The sequence below is a fragment of the Oncorhynchus masou genome, chromosome 29 (assembly GCF_036934945.1).
Source record: "Oncorhynchus masou masou isolate Uvic2021 chromosome 29, UVic_Omas_1.1, whole genome shotgun sequence".
NCBI lineage: Eukaryota > Metazoa > Chordata > Actinopteri > Salmoniformes > Salmonidae > Oncorhynchus > Oncorhynchus masou.
Genome location: NC_088240.1, coordinates 38,333,879 through 38,356,306, shown reverse-complemented (window position 1 = coordinate 38,356,306; position 22,428 = coordinate 38,333,879). Strand labels below are relative to the sequence as shown.

General features: G+C 42.5%; 1 protein-coding gene across 3 annotated transcripts in view; it reads left to right on the top strand.

Annotated features, from left to right (window-relative positions):
- Positions 1-20,977, top strand: part of myo3b (myosin IIIB) — a 106,091-nt gene extending 85,114 nt beyond the window's left edge. For all 3 annotated transcript variants that reach the window (XM_064944796.1, XM_064944795.1, XM_064944797.1), the window contains 4 exons: positions 6,508-6,608; positions 6,979-7,025; positions 7,406-7,560; positions 20,391-20,977. In XM_064944796.1, coding sequence (XP_064800868.1) covers positions 6,508-6,608; positions 6,979-7,025; positions 7,406-7,538 — 281 coding nt within the window. In that variant the 3' untranslated portion in view covers positions 7,539-7,560; positions 20,391-20,977. The remainder of the gene's footprint in view (positions 1-6,507; positions 6,609-6,978; positions 7,026-7,405; positions 7,561-20,390) is intronic.
- Positions 20,978-22,428: the final 1,451 nt, after the last annotated feature.

Below are 22,428 nucleotides of genomic sequence, written 5' to 3'. Positions count from 1 at the left end.
GTTTTATTTCACTGTAGAGCCTCTAGCACTGCTCAACACGCCTCGGCTAACAATTTAGTTCCACCTCCCACACACGCAGTGACATCACCTGGTTTAAATGCTATTTCTAGAGACAATATCTCTTTCCGGACCTCTGGCAGTCTCTATGGGGGTGCCACAGGGTTCAATTCTCGGGCCGATTCTCTTCTCTGTATACATCAATGATGTCGTTCTTGCTGCTGGTGATTCTCTGATCCACCTCTACGCAGACGACACCATTCTGTATACTTCTGGCCCTTCTTTGGACGCTGTGTTAACTAACCTCCAGACGGGCTTCAATGCCATACAACTTTCCTTCTGTGGCCTCCAACTGCTCTTAAACGCAAATAAAAATAAATGCATGCTATTCAACTGAACATTGCCTGCACCTGCCCGCCCATCCAGTATCACTACTCTGGAAGGCTCTGACTTAGAATACGTGGATAAATACAAATACCTAGGTGTCTGGCTAGACTGTAAACTCTCCTTCCAGACTCACATTAAGCATCTCCAATCAAAAATGAAATCTAGAATCGGCTTCCTATTTCGCAACAAAGCTTCCTTCACTCATGCTGCCAAACATACCCTCGTAAAACTGACCATCCTTCCGATCCTTGACTTCGGCGATGTCATCTATAAAGTAGCCTCCAACACTCTACTCAGCAAACTGGATGTAGTCTACCACAGTGCCACCCGTTTTGCCATCAAAGCCCCATATACTACTCACCACTGCGACCTATACGCTCTCGTAGGCTGGCCCTCGCTTCATACTCGTCGCCAAACCCACTGGCTACAGGTTATCTACAAGTCTCTGCTTGGTAAAGCCCCGCCCTATCTCAGCTCGCTGGTCACCATAGCAGCACCCACTCGTAGCACGCGCTCCAGCAGGTATATCTCACTGGTCACCCCCAAAGCCAATTCCTCCTTTGGTCGCCTTTTCTTCCAGTTCTCTGCTGCCACTGACTGGAACGAACTGCAAAAATCACTAAAGCTGGAGATTCCCATCTCCCTCACTAGCTTTAAGAACCAGCTGTCAGAGCAGCTCACAGATAGCCCATCTGCACCTGTTAATAGCCCATCTGTATACAGCCCATCTATCTACCTCATCCCCATACTGTATTTATTTATTTTTCTCCTTTTTGCACCACAGTATCTCTACTTGCACATCCATCTTTTGCACATCTACCATTCCAGTGTTTAATTGCCATATTGTGATTACTTCGCCACCATGGCCTATTTATTACCTTAACTCCCTTGTTTGACCTAATTTGCACTCATTGTATATAGACTTTGTTTTCTTTTTTCTACTCTATTATTGACTGTATGTTTTGTTCATTCCATGTGTAACTCTGTGTTGTTGTATGTGTTGAACTGCTATGTTTTATCTTGGCCAGGTCGCAGTTGCAAATGAGAACTTGTTCTCAACTAGCTCACCTGGTTAAATAAAGGTGAAATAAATAAAAAATATTTTTTGGACTTTTACGTTTACTTCACTGCATTCCTAAAGAAATAAAGTACTTTTTACTCCATACATTTTCCTTGACACACAAAAGTACTCGTTACATTTTGAATTCTTAGCAGGAAAGGAAAATAGTCAATTTTGCACACTTATCAATTGAACATTTGGGTGGCAGGTACCCTAGTGGTTAGAGCAGTGGACTTGTAACCGAAAGGTTGCAAGTTCAAATCCCTAAGCTGACAAGGTACAAATCTGCTGTTGTCACTCCCTGGCCTTAAGTAATCTTTGTTTTCTTTATTATTTTGGTTAGGTCAGGGTGTGACATGGGGGATTTATGTGTTTCCCTGGTCTAGGGGTTTTTGTATGTTTATGGGGCTGTTTCCTTTCTAGGTTGTTTGTAAGTCTATGGTTGCCTAGATTGGTTCTCAATTAGAGGCAGCTGTCTATCGTTGTCTCTGATTGGGAACCATATTTAGGCAGCCATATTCTGTGGGTACTTTGTGGGTGGTTGTCTTCTATCTTCGTGTCATTGCACCAGATAGGACTGTTTTGGTTTTCACATTTGTTATTTTGTAGTGTTCTCGTGTATGATCTTTATTAAACATGTTGAACTCTAACCACGCTGCATTTTGGTCCTCCTCTCCTTCAATGGAAGAAAAACGTTACAGTCGTTCTGCCCCTGAACAGGCAGTTAACCCACTGTTCCTAGTCTGTCATTGAAAATAAGAATTTGTTCTTAACTGACTTGCCGAGTTAAATAATGGTCGTCTCTACTGCCTCTGATCTGGCGGACTCACTACCCACAAAAAAATTAAAATAATAATAATCGTGCAGTCTGGTTTGCTTAATATAAGGAATTTGAAATTATTTATACTTTTTTGATACTTAAGTATATTTTAGAAATTACATTTACTTTTGATACCGACAGTATATTTAAAGCCAAATACTTTTACTCAAGTAGTATTTTACTGGGTGACTTTCACTTTTACTTGATATATTTTCTATTAAGGTATATTTCCTTTTACTCAAGTATGACAATTGGGTACTTTTTCCACCACGGATACTGAGGGGTGTTTTTTTCCTCTGTTTGGCAAAGACGACTTGGCTCTGTTATGAAGAACACTCTCCATTGAGCTAGAGAACAGTCAGTTTAGTAATTCCTTACTTTACTCTCTGAATGAAAAGGGTACTCCCGAGTCCACTGCGATTGGTTCATGCAACCGGGTCACTGCTTGCTCTGACTTCCCATCTTAGGGGAGTGAGTAGCTGGTTAACAACTCTTGACCACCCATGGAGCAGGGCCAAGACATACCAGTTATGTAGCTGTCCTACTGCCAAGTATAAGGAATACTGCGCTGCAGGTGTTTCCTTCTTCCTCTGGCTATATTACCTGACATCTTCCTTCATGGCACTGGCTGCTCTGTTCTGAGAGAGCTCGCTTCCCGCATCTATCCAGACTAGAGTTACAAAGGTTCAGAAACTTTCCTGGAAATTTCTGGAAATTTTCCATGGGAAGTTAAGCCCTGGAATTTGAGGAATTTTGCTTAAATTCATCAAAAAAGTTAGCTTATAAGAGTGAACCTTTTTTGTGGGATACACATAAGGCAATTCTAGGTCTTGTGGCATATTTTGGTTAAACTATCCCCAATTCAATGGATTTGCAACCCTCTGCAAGCACAGTGCATTCTTCCATCACATGTGCAGTGCACTTTTCCATCACATGTACAGCTGATTCTCAAGATGTTGCACTATTGAGCCCACACAACTACACTGTCTGAGCCAAGGACTACATGCTTTCTGGTAAGTTTTGATTACAGTACTGGGTGGGGTGACATACATGATTTTTTGTTTACTAATAAATAGCAGCCTACAGCAAAGTGTGTTTAAATAATTTTAACTTGTTAACAATTTCTGCTAGTTAGTTTTTGCTAACATATGGGTTTTAGCTTGCTTGAGCCTGCTAACTGAGTGTTAATTCACCTGTTTCCATACATGTTTCATTTGAAATTTATTTATCTTACATTTATCTTACATTTATCTTACAAAGGAGTTGTTTAATCAAACTGCTTAACTAATTTATCTGTACGAATGTCATTTTTTTTATTTTGTTCTAGTCTTTACAGGAAAATGCCACGGGTGCTATCTGATGTGTGGAGACATTTCACGGCAGCTAATGTAGAAGGAAAAGCTGTGTACATTTGCAAATACTGTGCCAAATCATATGTGAAGAATGCAACAAAGATGCAGAATCGTCCGGGATAGGGAGGGTTTGGCCGCCAGGGATATCCTTGTCTTGGCTGGCTTCCGGGTTGGATTGGCATTGTGTCAAGAAGCAGTGCAGCTTGGTTGGGTTGTGTTTCGGAGGACGCATGTGTCACGACTTCCATTGAAGTTGGCTCCTTTCCTTGTTCGGGCGGTGTTCGGCGATTGACGTCACTGGCTTTCGAGCCATCGCCGCTCCATTTTTCATATGTCTATTTGTTTTGTCTGGTTTCAGTATCTAATCAGTATCTAATCACACTGCACGTATTTAGTCCTCTGTTCCCCTCCATGTCTTTGTGTGTAATTGTTTATTGTTATGTGGTATGTTCACGTGCTAGACTTTTGTTCATGTTCTGTGTTTTGGGCACTTTGATGTCATTTTGTGCTTATTTATTGACCGGAATAAAAGTGCGCCTGTTAACTCTACTCTGCTCTCCTGCACCTGACTTCGCCTCCCGTACACACCCGTAATAGAATGGCTCTCGACCTTCGCCTCTCATACGGGAGTTGCAGCGATGAGAAAAGACTGTAACTACTACCAATTGGATACCACGAAATTGGGGAGAAAAAAAGGGGTGGAATAAATTGATAATAATAAAATTAAAACAAAATATATATATATATATAAGAAATAGACGTGGCGCGTGGGCGCGGGATGTTCCCCAATGCTGGAAGGGGGCCCCGAGTGAAAAGGTTTGGGAACCCCTGCCCTAGTGAACTCAGATGCTTTAGTCTTCGGGGCATAGCCAATGAGAGAGAATGAAAAAAGGAAAGAGACAGGCCCGCAACTCCTGGAAAAGAGTGCCAGCCCATTTTGTATGCTCTCTGTTTTACAGTTGGTGCGTTTTTGTCATGGAGAAGTTGTGACAAGGCAGATTGTTCCTCCCTACACTCCGTTTCCATGGTCCTATGCGCTTTGCAGGACTTTTTTCCCCATTGTTGCACCTTGGAGCCTATGGCTTTTCACGTATTGCCTTCCCTAGAAGGGCGCCCTAGTCGTCGTCCAGTACGTGCAGTTCTCATTAACGTGGATTGTAGGAGTGCTCGGGCAAGGGTGTCATGCTCTTCGCTCATTGGGCAACGCTGTTCCCTTTTCAATGATATCCTGCTGGATCATGGGGACCATAACATTTATTTACAAAGCGAGGGTGAAAGCCTTCGAAGGGGCCTGGAAAGGCTCGCTAGTAAAGAGAGCATCCTCTGTTTTTGGGGCATTTCTCATTCAACTGAGATTGTATGCATCTTATATTGGGCTTCCCCTTACTTTGTTATGAGGTTTTTCTCCATTGGGTTGTCTCTGCACCTTTTCGGCACCACCGAGAGATGCTGATGTTGTGACTACCCTGGCATCGGCGAGCATGTTTTGTGATACGGGAATACCCACATGTAAGATATCAAAACTAATAATTGAAAGAGAACTTAAGGTTACTTGCTTAACCCCAGTTCTCTGATATTATGAGTGAGATATCTCACCACATTCCCCTGCTCGCATGAGCGTGAGGAAGAGAAACATGCTTGAGAAGAACCAGAGGGCGGGAAAGTGGCTCCTTTAATGGAAGAGAGGGTCTCCCCTCATCCTCCACTCTACCTGTCTGTCTCCAACAGACGCTTTTGATAGGTACTTCCAAGAGAGTAGGCGGTCCTAGCGAACCTCCATGTGAGATATCTCGCTCATAATATCAGAGAACCGGGGTTACGCAAGGAACCTTACGTTTTGTTTTTAATGAAGGTTGATTCTCTCCACCCTGTTTATATATCTATAAACAACAGCATTGGAGAGAAGTTGTGCCCTGACTCTTTGGGACAAGAGATCTTTCTGACTGCTCCCTGATAAACAAAATATCTACATTAGAAGTGCAGACATAGAAATGACAGCATCTCCATGGGCATTTTCAAGGTTGTGTGAATTTAGTAAATCTACGCTGGTTTGAATAACATCAAGAAAGCAGAAGGAGCGGAGGAAAAAACTCTTGAGCTTTGATGTATAGGATTGAGATGTGATGAGGTCTGTTCAAAGTGAGTACAAAGTAGTGTTAAGCTGCAAAAAGTAAATGCAGCTTTAGTCAAGGTTGGGAAGCTGAAGTAACAGGAGATGATGAAGGAATGTCCTGTCTCACCCAAAACGAAGGGTAGAAGATGAAACGCTGTCTGGCATTAAAAATAGATGCTTCGTTGTAAAGGTGTCTGAGTTTTAAAACACTTATTTTTTTTGTTTCCAACTCTGAAATCTTGAAACTTGGTCATAGAGTTGTAGAAAATATTTAAATTGTCTTATGCTTGATTGATCAGGTGATTGTGTAAGCTGGGTCATTATCTATTGCAAAAGCCTACCATGTTATATCACCATTATGAATAATAAATAGTAACAATCATGCGCCTTTGAACATGAAAAGAAAACAACATGAAATTGGCAAGGCTACAGTCTTCTGCTTCAAGAAGTGGATCTGAATTTGAGTCATTGATCTGCTCATGCCATATTGGCATAGTTAGCTCTGAGAGCTTGGTTTTCCTCGAGTCCCATAGAGGGGAATAAACCCCATTGACATGACTGTGGGAATATTTGCTTTTCACCTCGTCTTTTACAGCTTTTATGATTTTTATGCCTTTATCATTTGTTGTGAGGTTTGTTACCTCATTGTGTTTTGTTCCAGTGCAATCTGAATGCATCTCAGTGTGTAGTGGTTATCCATTGGGGCTGTTACCACACTGTGTATCAGTGCTGGAGTGTTGTTACTGTGCTGTTTCTCAGTGATTTGTCTCTGTTGCAGGTCCAGTGCTCAAGCTGCAGCAGCGAACCCCTCGCCGGCGGGGCCAGCAGCCCAAACTGCTGAACAGCCCTGAAGACAGTCTCTATTACAACCAGCTAAATGTGAGTTCAAAGTGGCGATAAAGTCCTTTGTCTGACTTTGGTTCCAGATGATAATACAATTAAATCTACCTGTGCCAGACCCTCGAGCCCCACCCCCACGCGTCTCTGCCTCTTGTCTTGAACATGTGCTTATGTTCTTTATCTGTTGCTTTCATGTCAGGATGTCTGCCTTCACGGTGAATAATTGATGTGGTTTATCAAAGCTGAGCAAGATGCATGCTTCATCAGGCTCACTTGAGCCCTTTGATCCCAAAAAATTATGCTTCTGATATTATCAGCATCTGCTCGCATTCAACACAAAATCACTTTGAATTAAAAATGAATGACTCTCTGCTCATCTTTTTGACTGTGCTCTTGGCCCTTTCCACAGAGAACTCTGGATTACCAGGGGAGCAAGAGGAAGCCGAGAAAACTTGGGTAAATAACTGCTTTCCTACTTACAGCAACTCTAAACAGAGCAGGCCCTTTGTGGAATAGAAGAATCCAGAAATGGATTTTGTTTTCCTATCATGTAAATGGAGTGCTGAAAATAACAGCTTTTTACAAGCTCCTTTGTGTCAGTAGAGAGGGCTACATATTAAGGCTTTGTCAGCATGCTAATTTTAATTGTTGATGTTCTGACTTGTATTTGTAAATGAAAGCCTGGTTTATAGTCTACCAGGTTAACTCCTCACTGCCTTATCTTTGTTAGATATCATTGCTCTTATTTAAGTGAAATGTTCTGCTTTTTCTGGTCAGAGGCATTTTAGAAGAGCAGTCTATTTTCCCTCATACCCTCCCTGTCTTGAACATCACAGCCAAATCAAAGTACTGGATGGAGAGGATGAGTACTACAAATTATTGTCAACGGTGGAATCAATCCCTGAGGAGGACTATTTGACCGGGCCCCCTCCCACCCTGTCAAGAGGGCCACTCGTCAGTCAGAGCTGAGTCTTACAACCCCTGTCAACCGGTACGAGTCAAAGAGCACTAGCCAGACACATACTGAAATAACATTTCCTCCATATGCACCATGTATAACAAGGGCCAGTGATGTACAAGAGACCAGAGTAATTGTCTATTAGTTTCAAATAATTACTAATGATGCTCCCCTTGTATGTGTGTATTTGGATGAACACAAACGCCACAGTTAAGATTGTTGAATATAGTTCTGCTACCATGTTTTCATTAGCAGTTCCTTGTACATTGCCACCTCCCCCACACACCTCTCAATTTAGGCAGATAGGCTCCAGTAATGTAGGGATTAGTTATGGTGTCGTTCAATCATCTTCAGGCTTGTTTTTCTATCTGGTTCACACAAGAGACTCATCTTAGGAAAAATATTTGTCTTTCAAAATCCTGACAAATGGTACATGAAAATGACACTGCTGTTTTGTGGTAGAGAAATATATATATTGAATCATGTTTTTTTTCTATAAAGTTTCATTGTCACTGAACGTTTCACAATAGACCAAGACTCCATTAACAGCAAGCTCGGGCCAAATTAGAGCTCAGATGGAAATCTGGCATGGAACCAGACTCTGAGAACAAGACAGGTGCCCATCATCCTCAGTCAGTGCAGTGTTCATCAAGTTGTAAACATTTAATGGTCACTGAATCAATTCTCTGTTCACTGTGGTATAATAAAGTATGTGTTACAGTTCAAGTCTCCTTGCTGAAAAGCTGCATTGAGAGCATAGAGATATCACGTGAAAAGTCAGTTATACTTTGACCAATTTTGCAGTGAATTTTTCAATGATGGTTGCGATATGTGATTATCATTATACCAAGGAGTGAGTGCTGTGTACTAGAACCTCTAAAACATTTCCTGTCTAAAAGCAAACAGAGAGCTAGTCGTAACTCTGAATTTCACCCAAAGTATAGAAATTTCCTTTTAAGATGTGTCGGAAATGCAGGGCTGGCAAGTTGATCTGTAGTGCTTTTTTCCCTCCTGATTTGCATATCATTTACTGCATCTCCTTTTGTTGACACCCCAGGGCCCAAGCTGAGATTCTGATCTTAATAGGAAGAGTAGGGTGGTATGACTGAAGATCCCTTGTACTCAGCGGGGGAAACATTAGAGCTCTGTCTAGATAGCAGGACCATCCACAGACAGTACAGGGTTTACTCTGGTATCAGAAGCTTTAGGTGGCCATCGGTGAGGAAGATACATACCGTGAGGGTCAGAACTAAGTCGAGTTGCATTCAGGTTTTGTAGGATTATCTAACGTTTAACAGTTAGCTGTGTCTTTCTTTCACATTGTGAGACATACTATTTAATTTCATTTTAATTTTACCGTTATTTTACTAGGCAAGTCAGTTAAGAACAAATTCTTATTTGAATAATAATGTTATTCATGCCTGCTTAAATAATGAATTGAAAGATTATTGGCTATTAATAAGTCAGAATCCAGTCTTCATGAGTGGCAGCTATAGAAAAGAGTTTACTCTTGTCGGACCAAATTTCAAGTACCAATAAGATCTGCTTAGTTCCTCTAATGTCAAAGAAAGAAACATACTTTTTGATTCGATTTGTAAATCTCTTCTACCAGAGAAGTTACAAATGAGATGCCCTTTTAGATTGAAACTTTGGCTGAATGAAGTATGTCAAAGTAAGGGAATGTACAACAGTGTACTAAGTCTGAGACTCAATCTCTGATATAATTTGACCACAAATACTGACATTAAAATTAATAGTTGATATTATTTATTACATTTTTTATTTTATTATTTAAGAAATATTGGTACATTGTATTACAGTATTTTTGTCACGCCCTGATCTGTTTCACCTGTTCCTGTGATTGTCTCCACCCCCTCCAGGTGTCACTTATTTTCCCCAGTGTATTTATCCCTATGTTTCCTGTCTCCCTGTGCCAGTTCGTCTTGTATGTTTAGTCAAGTCAACCAGCGTGTACTTCCCGTACTCCTTTTGCTATTTTCCTTTTTCTAGTCCTCCCGGTTTTCACCCTTGCCTGTTTCTGGAGTCTGCCTGCTAGACAATTCTGCCTGCCTTGACCACGAGCCTGTCTGCCACTTTGTACCTCCTGGACTCTGATCTGGTTTTGACCTTTTTGCCTGTCCATGACCAATCTCTTGCCTACCCCTTTGGATTATTAAACATTGTAAGACTCCAACCATCTGCCTCCTGTGTCTGCATTTGAGTCTCGCCTTGTGCCTTGATAGTACGAACTGGCCATGACAGACCCAGCAGACTTGGACCAGCTCCGCCATGTTGTCTCACTGCAGGGAGCCACCATTAGGAGACATGAGGAGTTGGTACAGGGCCTTTTGAAAGGGCTCAGGTCCTTGACGGAACGCCACAACCATGGGTTAAAGGCTATTATGGAGCAATTCAGGGAGTTATCTCAGAGGCTGCCTGCCTCCTCTGAAAAACTTAAATCACCCAGTAATTTTTACCCTATCTGTGGTGAGTTTGTACAGCCTATCCCGGGTCCCCGAGAACCCCGCTTACCTCCTCGGGAGTGATATTCGGGGAATCCTGGTACCTGCCAGGGTTTTCTTTCTCAGTGCTCGCTTATTTTTGAGCTACAGCCATCTTCGTTTCCTTCAGACAGATTGAATATAGAGTATATTATTACGCTGATGTCGGGAAGGGCAGCTCTCCTGGTCTACGGCAGTTTGGGAGCAACAATCTGCCATTTGTGGTCATCTGGAGGAATTCATGGCAGAAGTGAGAAAGGTATTTGAGTCTCTGGTTTCCGGGAGAATGGTGGCCAGTAAACTGCTTGACTTATGTCAAAACTCCCATAGTGTGGCAGACTACGCGGTTGATTTTCGCACGTTGGCCGCCAAGAGTGCCTGGAATCTGGAGTCTCTTTTCAATACTTTTTTGTTCGGATTATCTGAGGAGGTAAAGGATGAGCTAGCTGCTCGGGAATTGCCGATGGAACTCGATTCCCTTATCGCCCTTACCATTAAAATTGATGGACGTCTAAGGGAACGTAAGTGTGATAGGAGGTCTAGTCTCGGGCACACTTGTGCACCCGCTATGGCGCGTTCATCTCCAAGGAAATTCGCAAGTTTCCGAAGGCAGCAAGATTCGAAGCCACCTGAGCCCCCTCGGGAATCTACGACGGTTGAGTTGGATACTCCTGAGCCTATGCAATTGGAAAGAGCTAGGTTGTCAGTTGGGGAACGATCACAAAAGATGAATAATAACTGTTGTCAGTACTCTGGAGGGGCAGGACATTTTATAGATACCTGCCCTATTAGGAAACTCTTGTCTCTAGTGGGTACCAGTACTATGGTGAGTCAGACTGGGAGTTCCCTAATTCCCATCACCCGCACACCCCTCTTTTTGCTCTTGTGCTGTGGGGAGACCAATCTAAGTCTCTCTGAGTGCTCATTGACTCTGGGGCTGATGAAAGTTTTATGGATGCCACGATAGCTTCGGAGCTTGGTATTCCCACTCAGCCGCTCTCTGTGCCAATGGACGCTAGGGCACTGTACGGTCGCTCTATAGGGGAAGTCCTCATAGTACTGTGCCCATTCAATTATGGGTTTCTGGTAGCCACAGTGAGACAATACAGTTCCTCCTCATTGCATCTCCCCATGTTCCGGTTGTATTGGGATTTTCCTGGCTTCAAAAGCACAATCCGATGATTGATTGGACCACAAGCTCCATCCTGGGTTGGAGCCCATTTTGCCATTCCCACTACCTTCAAGCAGCACAGCCATCCTCAAGTCGTCTTCCTCAGGATGTTAGCAAGACTGCGGATGTCTCTGCTATCCCCACAGAATACCATGACCTCCTGGAAGTGTTCAGTAAGACACATGCTACTTCCCTTCCCCCGCACCGTCCTTATGATTGTGCCATTGATCTTCTCCCAGGCACTACACCACCTCGGGGTCGATTGTATTCTCTGTCTGGACCAGACACCAAAGATATGGAGGAGTCCCTGGCCACTGGGGCCGTCCATCCATCTGCATCTCCTGCTGAGCGCGGGGTTTTTCTTTGTGGAGAAGAAGGACAAGACCCTGCATCCGTGCATTGACTACCGTGGACTTAATGACATTACTATCAAGAGTCGTTACCCCCGACCTCTCCTCGGCGTTTGAACCTCTCCAGGGGGCCACCATATTTTCCAAGTTGGACCTTCAAAATGCCTACCACCTGGTTCGGAAACGCAGGGGGGATGAGTGGAAGACTGCCGCCAACACAGCCAGTGGACATTATGAGTACCAGGTCTTGCCATTTGGACTCACCAGCTCCCCCGCTGTTTTCCAGGACATGCGAAACCGATTTGTGTACCTTGACGACATCCATTTTTTCCCCGATCTGCACAAGAGCATGTTCTTCATGTCAGACAGGTCCTTCAGCTCCTCCTGGAGAACCAACTGTTCGTGAAAGCCGAGAAGTGTGAGTTCCACCGCTCTGCAATCACCTTACTGAGATATGTCATTGCTGAGTGCAATCTTCAGATGGATCCTAGGAAGGTGAAAGCAGTGGTGGATTGGCCTCAACCAACGTCCAGGGTGCAGTTGCAATGGTTTCTTGGGTTTGCAAACTTCTACTGCCGTTTCATTCGGGACTACAGCACACTGGTGGCCCGCCTCTCGGCACTCACCTCTCCCAAGATACTGTTCAACGTATTTCAACAATGTCTTTGTGGACCTGAAGCATCGGTTCACAACAGCACCCATCCTCATCCATCCGGACGCCTCGCGGAATTTATGGTGGAAGTGGATGCTTCGGATGTTGGAGTGGGGGCCATCCTGTCCCAGCAATCTGCCCAGGACCAGAAGCTTCATCCCTGTGCCTTCCTGTCCCATCGTCTCAACCCTGCTGAAACGAACTACGATGTTGGCAACCGAGAACTGCTGGTGGTGAAGATGGCGTTGGAAGAGTGGAGGCACTGGCTGGAAGGAGCAGAACAGCCATTCCTGGTCCTGACCAACTATAAAAACTTGGAATATCTCCATACAGCCAAGCGCCTCAACTCCACGCAGGCCCGGTGGGACCTCCTGTTCACCAGATTTAACTTCACCATCTCCTACCGCCCAGGGTCAAAGAATGTGAAGCCTGATGCCCTCTCCCGCCTATACAGTTCCTCTGCCACACCCTCGACCTCTGAAACCATTCTCCCTACCTCATGCCTTGCTGCCACTGCGGATTGGGGTATTGAGAACCTGGTCCGCGAGGCACAACTCTCCCAGCCTGGACCTGAAGGGGACCCGGCTAACCGGCTGTGTGTCCCTAATCCTGTCCGGTCCCGGGTCCTGTAATGGGCTCATTCCTCCAGGCTGACCTGTCATCCAGGGTCCCGTCGTACACTAGCCTTCCTCCGACAACGTTTCTGGTGGCCCACAATGGTTCCTGATGTCTCTGCATTCGTCGCAGCATGTACAATGTGTGCTCAGAATAAGACTCCACGGCAAGCTCCTTCTGGCTTCCTTCAGTCACTACCGGTCCCTCTTCGTCCCTGGTCTCATATATCTCTGGACTTTGTCACTGGTCTCCCTCCATATGATGGCAACACTGTCAAACCTGATGGTAGTCGATTGGTTCTCCAAAACTGCCCATTTCATCCCTCTCCCCAAACTACCTTCGGCCAAGGAGATGGCCCAGCTTATGGTGTAGCATGTATTCCGGATCTATGGACTCCCGGTAGACATGGTCTCCAATCGGGGTCCTCAGTTCACATCTCAATTCTGGAAGGCATTCTGCAACCTTATTGGGTCGCCGGCCAGCCTGTCATCCGGATTCCATCCCCAATCTAACGGTCAGTCGGAGCGGACCAACCAAGACCTTGGGGGGGGGGGTATTGTCATGCCCTGATCGGTTTCACCTGTTCCTGTGATTGTCTCCACCCCTTCTAGGCGTCGCTTATTTTCCACAGTATATTTATCCCCGTGTTTCCTGTCTCTCTCTACCAGTTTGTCTTGTATGTTTAGTCAAGTCAACCAGCATGTTTTTCCTATACTCCTTTTGCTATTCTCCTTTTTCTAGTCCTCCCGGTTTTGACCCTTGCCTGTTTCTGGAGTCTGTACCCGCCTGCCTGACCATTCTGCCTGCCTTGACCACGAGCCTATCTGCCACTCTGTACCTCCTGGACTCTAATCTGGTTTTGACCTTTTTGACTGTCTATGACCATTCTCTTGCCTAACCCTTTGGATTACGTTGTAAGACTCCAACCATCTGCCTCCTGTGTCTGCATCTGGGTCTCACCTTGTGCCTTAGTAATTTTACATTTCAACACTGCGCTGAGAGTATTTCATATGGAAATTGCAAGAAAAATACCCCAAGAATCATTGGCCTCAGTATAATGTGGCTTTGGCGATTGTGCAGTTAGTTCAAAAGCACTTCACCTCCGGTTGTGCAGCAACGGATCCAGCAGTAATTATAATACTAGTTGTGCATTACCCCCTTACTGGGGATATTTTGTTCCTCTGAAGACCGGCTGAAATAGGTCACCACAGCACCCAATAGATCGTCTTAAAAGTACACTGAATCAATTAAGTGTGATCATGCTCCCTTGATTATTTTGGCCCTGTTTAACCATGGAGAGGAATTTCAAATAGGCTTACTAGTTTTAATAACAAGGTTGGACTGTGGTAACATATGGTGCTGTAAGTGGGTGTTACTTTCCCTCTTTCTCTCTGCCAAATCAAGTCCCTGGCTGATTGTCTGCCTGAGCATATGAGAGGAGGTGAGCTGTGGATGTAACAAGCTTGGGTACTTGATTATGTGTCGTATGGTAAACGATGTTACACCGTTTGTTCTTAGAATATGCCTGCCAAAGTAGCCGTGGCGGTGTTGGACGGAGAGGTGGACACCAACCAGAGTGTGTGTGTGTGTGTGTGTGTGTGTGTGTGTGTGTGTGTGTGTGTGTGTGTGTGTGTGTGTGTGTGTGTGTGTGTGTGTGTGTGTGTGTGTGTGTGTGTGTGTGTGTGTGACAGGTAAAGGCTTGAGATCTGCCACCTGTTTTGTTTATTACCTCTTCATAAAACCCAGCTCCCTTTTGTTTTTCCATCGTTAAATCTGCCTGCATCTGGTGGAACAGAGGATTCCTTTAATGTGGTTAACATTTCCACTGATGTTATTCTTGCCATTTTAACTATTTGCTCCAAACACAGTGCTCCTTAGTGGCGCGGTGGTCTAAGACACTGCATCTCAGTACTAGATGCGTCACTACAGACCCTGTTTCGATTCCAGGCTGTATCACAACTGGCCGTGATTGGGAGTCCCATAGGGCGGCGCACAATTGTCCCAGCGTCGGGTTAGGGTTTGGCTGTAAATAACAATTTGTTCTTAACTGACTTGCCTAATTAAATAAAGTTGTTTTTTTTAAACCTACAGCCAGCCTAGAAACATTCATATCAGCTAAGTATCATACTACCACCACCTATCTGATATCTCAAGCTACAGCCTTTACAAATTATGAAAAGCTTTTATTTTCCACAGCAGGCACGTTTACCTTTTCTCCTAATAGTGATGTCTTACTAATAGTGATGTCTTACTTCAAAGAGCAAACACGATTAAGCCAACATTGTCCTGTTTCTATATCCTTTGAGTTCAAAGGGAGAGTTTTTGAATATCAATGTTTCTTCAGCAGTCTTTGCAGACACACTCTGTTTTAATTAAGTTTATGTGCTTTTGATATACAGATGTTTAGCTTTGCATTAAAGAATTTCAACAGGGACCCAAGTAGACATATGGTAATAATTTGAATATGATCATGCATTTCTATCTTAAGTTACGGCTTATGTCAGGGCTTTTAATTTGTCATTTTTAGTGTGTTTTTTGGTGATATTGTTTTCTTCTACTTTGGTGGGGTGGGGGTGCATTGTGGGCTGAACAGGTGCGTTAAAGTCTTACCGTACTCTATGATGCTCTTAGCAAGCTAATGATTGAAGAAATGGGCAGGCATGAATGTCAAACAGATGTCAGATGTGTTGAGGGTTCTGTGCAAAAGAACATTCCCTGAAGAGTGCATTAATAAAGAAACTGGTTGAGCCAGGGAGAGAGAATACAGAGTAAAGAGGGATAGAGGGAAGAAGGAGATAAAAGAGTCTGTTGAGTACGCACATCAAAGGCATCTTAATGACAAGGGATGCCATTAGGGTTACAGTGGCTTTTGTTTCAGTTTCCTCACACCTGCAATTTGTTGAGGGCATTCTATGCACAGTTGAGATGCTCACATTTGCATGAATAGAAAATGCATGAATAGAAAATGTATGCATGATGGGATAGAGAGGACCTTTCCTGGAAAGTTTTCCCCTGTAATTTGGGTAGCTAATAACCGGTTCTCCTCAGAAGACCTTTATTTGAGAAACGTGCCCTCTACATTTGTACCTGTATACAGGTTGAAAATGGCAGATTCTAGCACTGATAAGCGCCTGAATTGGAAAGCAGTGGCTACACAGTAACAGGCTATACATGATGTCAGAGCTCAGGGTCTCCGCTTCACAGCCCAGTATGGGTTTTGACTGACAGCTGTTGTTAACTTGAGAGCCATCCTCCTGCTAATTGGGCAACATTTGCAAATGTTTTGTTGTCTTAGTTGGGGAAATGCTGTACATTTTGAGGACTATATGTATTTTAAAACATGAGACGTTGAGGATTATAATAAATACCGCTTTGATGTCATATAAGCGATCCAAACACGTCCAAACGTTCACTTCCCATTTCCATATCATAAAACTCATGTAAAACAGTGTCAACATTTATGATCATTATGTTTGATGTAAAAGATGACATGGCGTTATACCCTGGGCTGTCCTGAACAGAATGAGCCTATGTTTGCTGTAATGTGAAGAAAATTTGCCGCGGCCCACGTATCTGCATGCACTCATGACGTCATTCTATGCGCACCAAAATCTGCTTCTCTGAATTGCCTTGTGAAAGCCTAACAATGTAAAATCATATTTGATCATTTAGCTAGTCATGTTGGCAAAAGGAACAAGCTTTCAAATTATGCCCACCTGACCCAGATTGCGGGTTATAATGGACTGTTTTTGGATTGCTTAAAACAACAACAGTAATTGCGTGTAGGCGGAGATGCAGGGCTGTTCCAAACAAAACAACTACAAGTGTGCTTGCTCTAGTTCCTCAACGGCACAGCTAGGAGAGCCCCCCCCCCCCACACAAAAAAAGCACCTCATAGTTGAAGACTCTTCTTTGAGTCATAAGAATGTTTTGAAATAACTTTGGAGATGTGTACACTTTGGAGAGTTGTGTGGCCACTTGGAAACCCCCGTTTCACCTCTCACTCAAACCCTTATCATTTTTTTCTCTTATGTTGCACCTACCCCAAATTATCCAATAATATTCTTATAGTGTTACTGGATGTATCTAGAGTATTTTCAGTTTTCGTTATTAACAAATGCAACAAAACGTACAGTACATGTAAAATGCACATAAAATCAACAATGTAATGTTTGGAATCAGTCTTGTCTCGGGTGAGCTGTTGTGTCCTCACCTTTAGTCTAATAGTTTTCCCATAATCTCCAAACTGTTCCCATTTAATTGCAACCATGTTTATGCATATGATTTTTATATTTCTTCTGTAATTAACATTTCAATTTAGCCCTATCCATATAGGCCAATTCTCACGAGTGTAAGGGGTTTTAAGCTAGCAATGGAATATACAAAACAGCGTGAGGAAACCACATTCATCCTGTATCCTACAAAATGTGTTTACCTAAAAAGTTGTTGTGTTGGAATGGGGCTTGACAAATCAGAGCATGAAATTCTGATTAGCCTCTCAGTTTGTGGACTGAACGGGGGCACAAGCAGACTTGGCATGGCCAAAGGTGTAACCTGTTTTGTTTTGCCTCGGCACTGCTCGCCCAGATGGTGTGACCAGCTGCCATAGAATAAACTCTTGGCGGGAAACGGTGTGAGAATCACTGCGGCCTTGTTGTAGTTTGGGAGGCAAAATGGGGAAATGTGTCTTTCTGCCACCGCCAAGAGAAATAGGATCCTATCACCTGGTGCTTCATGAAACAACCTGATTTTACTATAGATCACATTCTCATCCGATGCATCCGTGACTTGACTGGTTGAAATGTAGGCTTTTATAAGAAAAAATGTGCACTTCTTATGACACAAGATATAGTATAACACATATACAGTACCAGTAGGTTTGGAGAAACCTACTCATGCCAGGGTTTTTCTTTTATTATTTATTTTTTATTTTCTACATTGTAGAATTATTTTGAAGACAACAAAACGGAGAAATTACACGTATGTAATCATGTAGTAACCAAAAAAAAGTGTTAAACAAATCAAAATATATTTTATATTTGAGATTCTTCGAAGTAGTCACCATTTGCCTTGATGCACACTCTTGGCATTCTCTCAACCAGCTTCACCTGGAATACTTTTTCAACAGTCTTGAAGGAGTTCCTACATATCCTGAGCACTTGTTGGCTGCTTTTCCTTCACTCCGCGGTCCAACTCATCCCAAACCATCTCAATTGGATTGAGGACGGGTGATTGTGGAGGCCAGGTTATCTGATGCAGCACTCCATCACTCTCCTTCTTGGTCAAGTAGCCCTTACACAGCCTTACACAGGTGATGTGTTGTGTCATTGTCTTGTTGAAAACAAATGATAGTCTTCCTAAGCACAAATTAGATGGGATGGTGTATCGCTGCAAAACGCTGTGGTAGCCATGCTCGTTAAGTGTGCCTTGAATTCTAAATAAATCACAGACCGTGTCACCAGCAAAGCACCCCCACACCATAACACCTCCTCCTCCATGCTTCACGGTGGGAACTACACAAGCGGAGATCCTCTGTTCACCTACTCTGCATCTCAAAGACATGGCGGTTGCATCCAGAAATCTCAAATTTGGACTCATCAGACTAAAGGACAGATTTCCACTGGTCTAATGTCCGTTGTTCATGTTTCTTGGCCCAAGCAAGTCTCTTCTTCTTACTGGTGTCCTTTAGTAGTGGTTTCTTTACAGCAATTTGACCATGAAGACCTGATTCACGCGGTCTCCTCTGAACAGTTGATGTTGACATGTGTCTGTTACTTGAACTCTGTGCATTTATTTGGGCTGCAATTTCTGAGACTGGTAACTCTAATGAACTTATCCTCTGCAGCAAATGTAATTCTGGGTCTTCCTTTCCTGTGGCAGTCCTCATGAGAGCCAGTTTCATCATAGCACTTGATGATTTTTGCGACTGCACTTGAGGAAACTTTAAAAGTTCTTGAAATGTTCCGTTTTGGCTGACCTTCATGTCTTAAAATGATGATTCACTGTCATTTTTCTTTGCTTATTTGAGCTGTTCTTGCCTTAATATGGACTTGGTCTTTTACCAAATAGGGGTTTCTTTTGTATACCACCCCTACCGTGTCACAACACAACTAGCTCAAATGCATTAAGAAGGAAAGAAATTCCAAAAATTAAATTTTAACAAGGCACACTTGTTCATTGAAATGCATTCCAGGTGAATACCTCATGAAGCTGGTTGATATAATGCCAAGAGTGTGCAAAGCTGTCATTAAGGCAAAGGGTGGCTACTTTGAAGAATCTCAAATATAAAATGTATTTTGATTTGTTTAACACTTTTTTGGTTACTACATGATTCCATATGTGTTATTTCATAGTTTTGATGTCTTCACTATTATTCTACAACATAGAAAATAGTAACAATAAAGAAATAACCTTGAATGAGGTGGTGTGTCCAAACTTTTGAATGGTACTGTATATAAGTAAGAGCATTACACAATGTTTCTACATTAGTTAGACAAGCTAGTCTTTCTACATGTTGTATTGGCTTGACCACATGTCAATCTGCTCATATCTGAGTAGTGGGAACTTTCACATGCAGTAAGTTCGTCTGCAAGATGTGCTCTTGTCCCTGGCTGGCATATCACTCAGCCTAATTGCCTCCTGATATGATATCTCTGTTCCTCATCTTTCCTGGCAGATCAGGCTGTGACCCTGAGAATTATTATGGGAGGGCTGGATTACCCCACGCAGGGTGGGCTGAGTAGGTGAAATGACCTGTCCCTCCTTCCTTGACCTCGGGCCAGCCTGCACATTGCCATGGCTTTGCTTTTGAAAATGCAGAGATCCTCTGCTTCATAGGTTGGGGGAGAAACGAGAGTTGTATCGCATTGCAGGGAAAATCTTGAATATTAGTGAGACCAAAGTTGGAGCTCTTCTATGTTGGGGGCTGTGAACAATGGCAGCTTTCTGTCAGAGAGCAACTTCAAAGGTCTGCTGAGTGACTGCTCTGAGTTACACTTTGTTGTAGATCACTGAGGAAATTCACAGATGTTTTCTCATAGGAGACGCCATTATAGCGGCTCAAGTATCCAGTAGCCTCGAGCGCCTCTCTTGCTTTCTCCCTCTCAGCCCCCCTCTCTCTGCCTCTCATGTCTCTCGTGTGAGACAGATGTGGAACCTGTTTTCTCTCCCAACTGTCCAGAGAATATGAATAGTTAAAAAGGGGTTCATGTTGTGGCATTTACCCCCCAACTCCTTCACAGCTGCAGTTCTAACTGTCTGCTATAAGACCGGATGCAACTACACTTTCACTTACACCACATATTCGCAATTTTGGAGGGAATACTTGTTCCTGAAATGTGAAACATGCCCTTTTGAATAAAAGTGAATAGTCAAAAACGTTGTATATAGATGAAATAAGCCATTGTGTCTATAAGCCATTGTGCCTGGAAATGACCCCTCTGTCCTCTGAAAAAGCATTTCAGTGTTTAATTTCCATGTCTTAATTCTCTGGACTTGAAGTCAACTATGTTCAAGTAATACAAAAATAATTTATGACATATTGTAAACTGGCTTGGTCTCTCTTTCTTTTACAGATTGCTTTCTTTAAACCTGACGTCAACCAAAAAGAACTGTATATTTTGTCCGACTTGAATTGTACTGTATATTGTAATGACCATGGATGATTTATTTTCCTGTAAGTGGATGTGAAAGCTGTTCTTTTCTTAAGTGATTGTGTGTTTACGTGTCTGCATTTTGATTAGCAATATGAATTGCCCCAAAAAAGTGATTGTGAAGGCCATGATCAATAGTCTTCGTTGATGTCACTTATCCAAAAACATGAACTTGATATGAAATTGTAAATAGCATGGTTTATCATACAACTCGTGCTAAATAATTTACCTTAAGTCACCTTTAGTGTAATGGCTGGCTTTAATTGCTATTATTTTTTCAATGTATTTCACTCTATACAGTATAATGTCAAATAGCAGCTTATTGTAAACTTGTAATTCACCCCCATGTGGAATCAGTTGTAGCCAGTCGTACTTGCAGATAGGCATTTTTTGGTGAACTCGCTGCATACTGATTTTACATGTACATGTTCTCATTATATTTCTTTGTATCAACATTGTTTTGTACCATTCTAATAAAGTGATTAAAACAAATCAAAGATACAACATTACTCAAATATTTGCCTTTTGTTTGAACTGTCAGTAGGCCTACCACACAGGCATCTACCCAGGTCACATGTACAGTACAAGATGCATTCATAGTTATAGACCGTTTTTATGCCATAAATGTATGTTTTTAGACTATATAGAATATCAAACTATATGAATATTTGAATTTGAGTTACTTATTGTTGGTTGTAAATGCAGTACACTAATAGAATTCATGTAAAAACAATAAGGCACTTGCTCTTCCTCAAGCCATGTTTTAACTTTATATTAGCAAACACCAGTTCTATGGAAGTCTCTTTTGTAGTTCAATATAGTTTAGTGGATTAGTAGTGAGATTATTTTTGGAAAATGAAGATTGCTGTGCACTATATTATGCAGCAATAATGTGCGTAGGAAATTACATCCTTATTGACATGTGTAACTATGTCTTCATTGACCATAGTTGTAAATACGATTCATTTAGGCATCAGGCCTAAACTAATTTCATATATTCAGTGTAGCTTCCCCACTCTTGCAAGCAAGCAGCCTATGGCTTTGCAGAGAAACAGGGTTTCTGCGTGGCCCAACAGGACTCCCCCTTTCCCCCATGACTGTGTGTAGAGCCGTGGGAGAGGACCGGAACATTAATCCCTTCAAAGGAACAGATCTCATTCTAAATCAGCCGCTCAAAAGTATTTGAGAGGACAGTGATTGTTTCTGCAGGGAAGCCTGATAATGATCACTGCGTTGATATAAAAGAAAACTTCCATTGCTCTACAGTTGAAGTTGACTAGACTCCCAACAGTTTTACAAAGTTTTTGAAATTATTTTCAGTGATGTATTTTGCTGTTACTTAATGAGATGGTTTGTAACTCCTATTAGAAAATATATTCCTTTATAACAACAAAAACCTTAGTTTGTTTATTTTATTTCATATATTTCCAAATACTTTCTGTCATTCTGAAGGCACTAAGATCTTATATGCTTATGTTGTTGCAACCTGGTCTCAGAGCATTTTGTGTTATTATATACGTACATTCGAGACACTCCCAATAAGGTCATATATAGTGATGTTGTTGCAACCTGCTCTCAGAGCATTTTGTATTATTCTGTACATAAATCCGAGACACTCCATTTAGTATGATATGTTACGGTTTGTATGTTTACATAACACAGATGATTATAAGGCGAATGTCTAGAAACCCAAATGTCGCAAGTTAGAATATCATCACAGACAACTTTTGCATTTAGCTAATTAGCAACTAGGGGAAAGTTGCGAGTTCGGATCACATCACAGACAATTTTAGCTAATTAGCAACTTTTAAACTACTTACTATTTTTAACTACTGAGCATGTTAACTAACCCAAACCCTAACCTTAACCCTTCACCTACCCTAACCTCAACCCTTTAACCTAACTCCTAAACTTAACCCTAACGCCTAAAACCTAGCCTAGTTAAAATATCGTAATATAT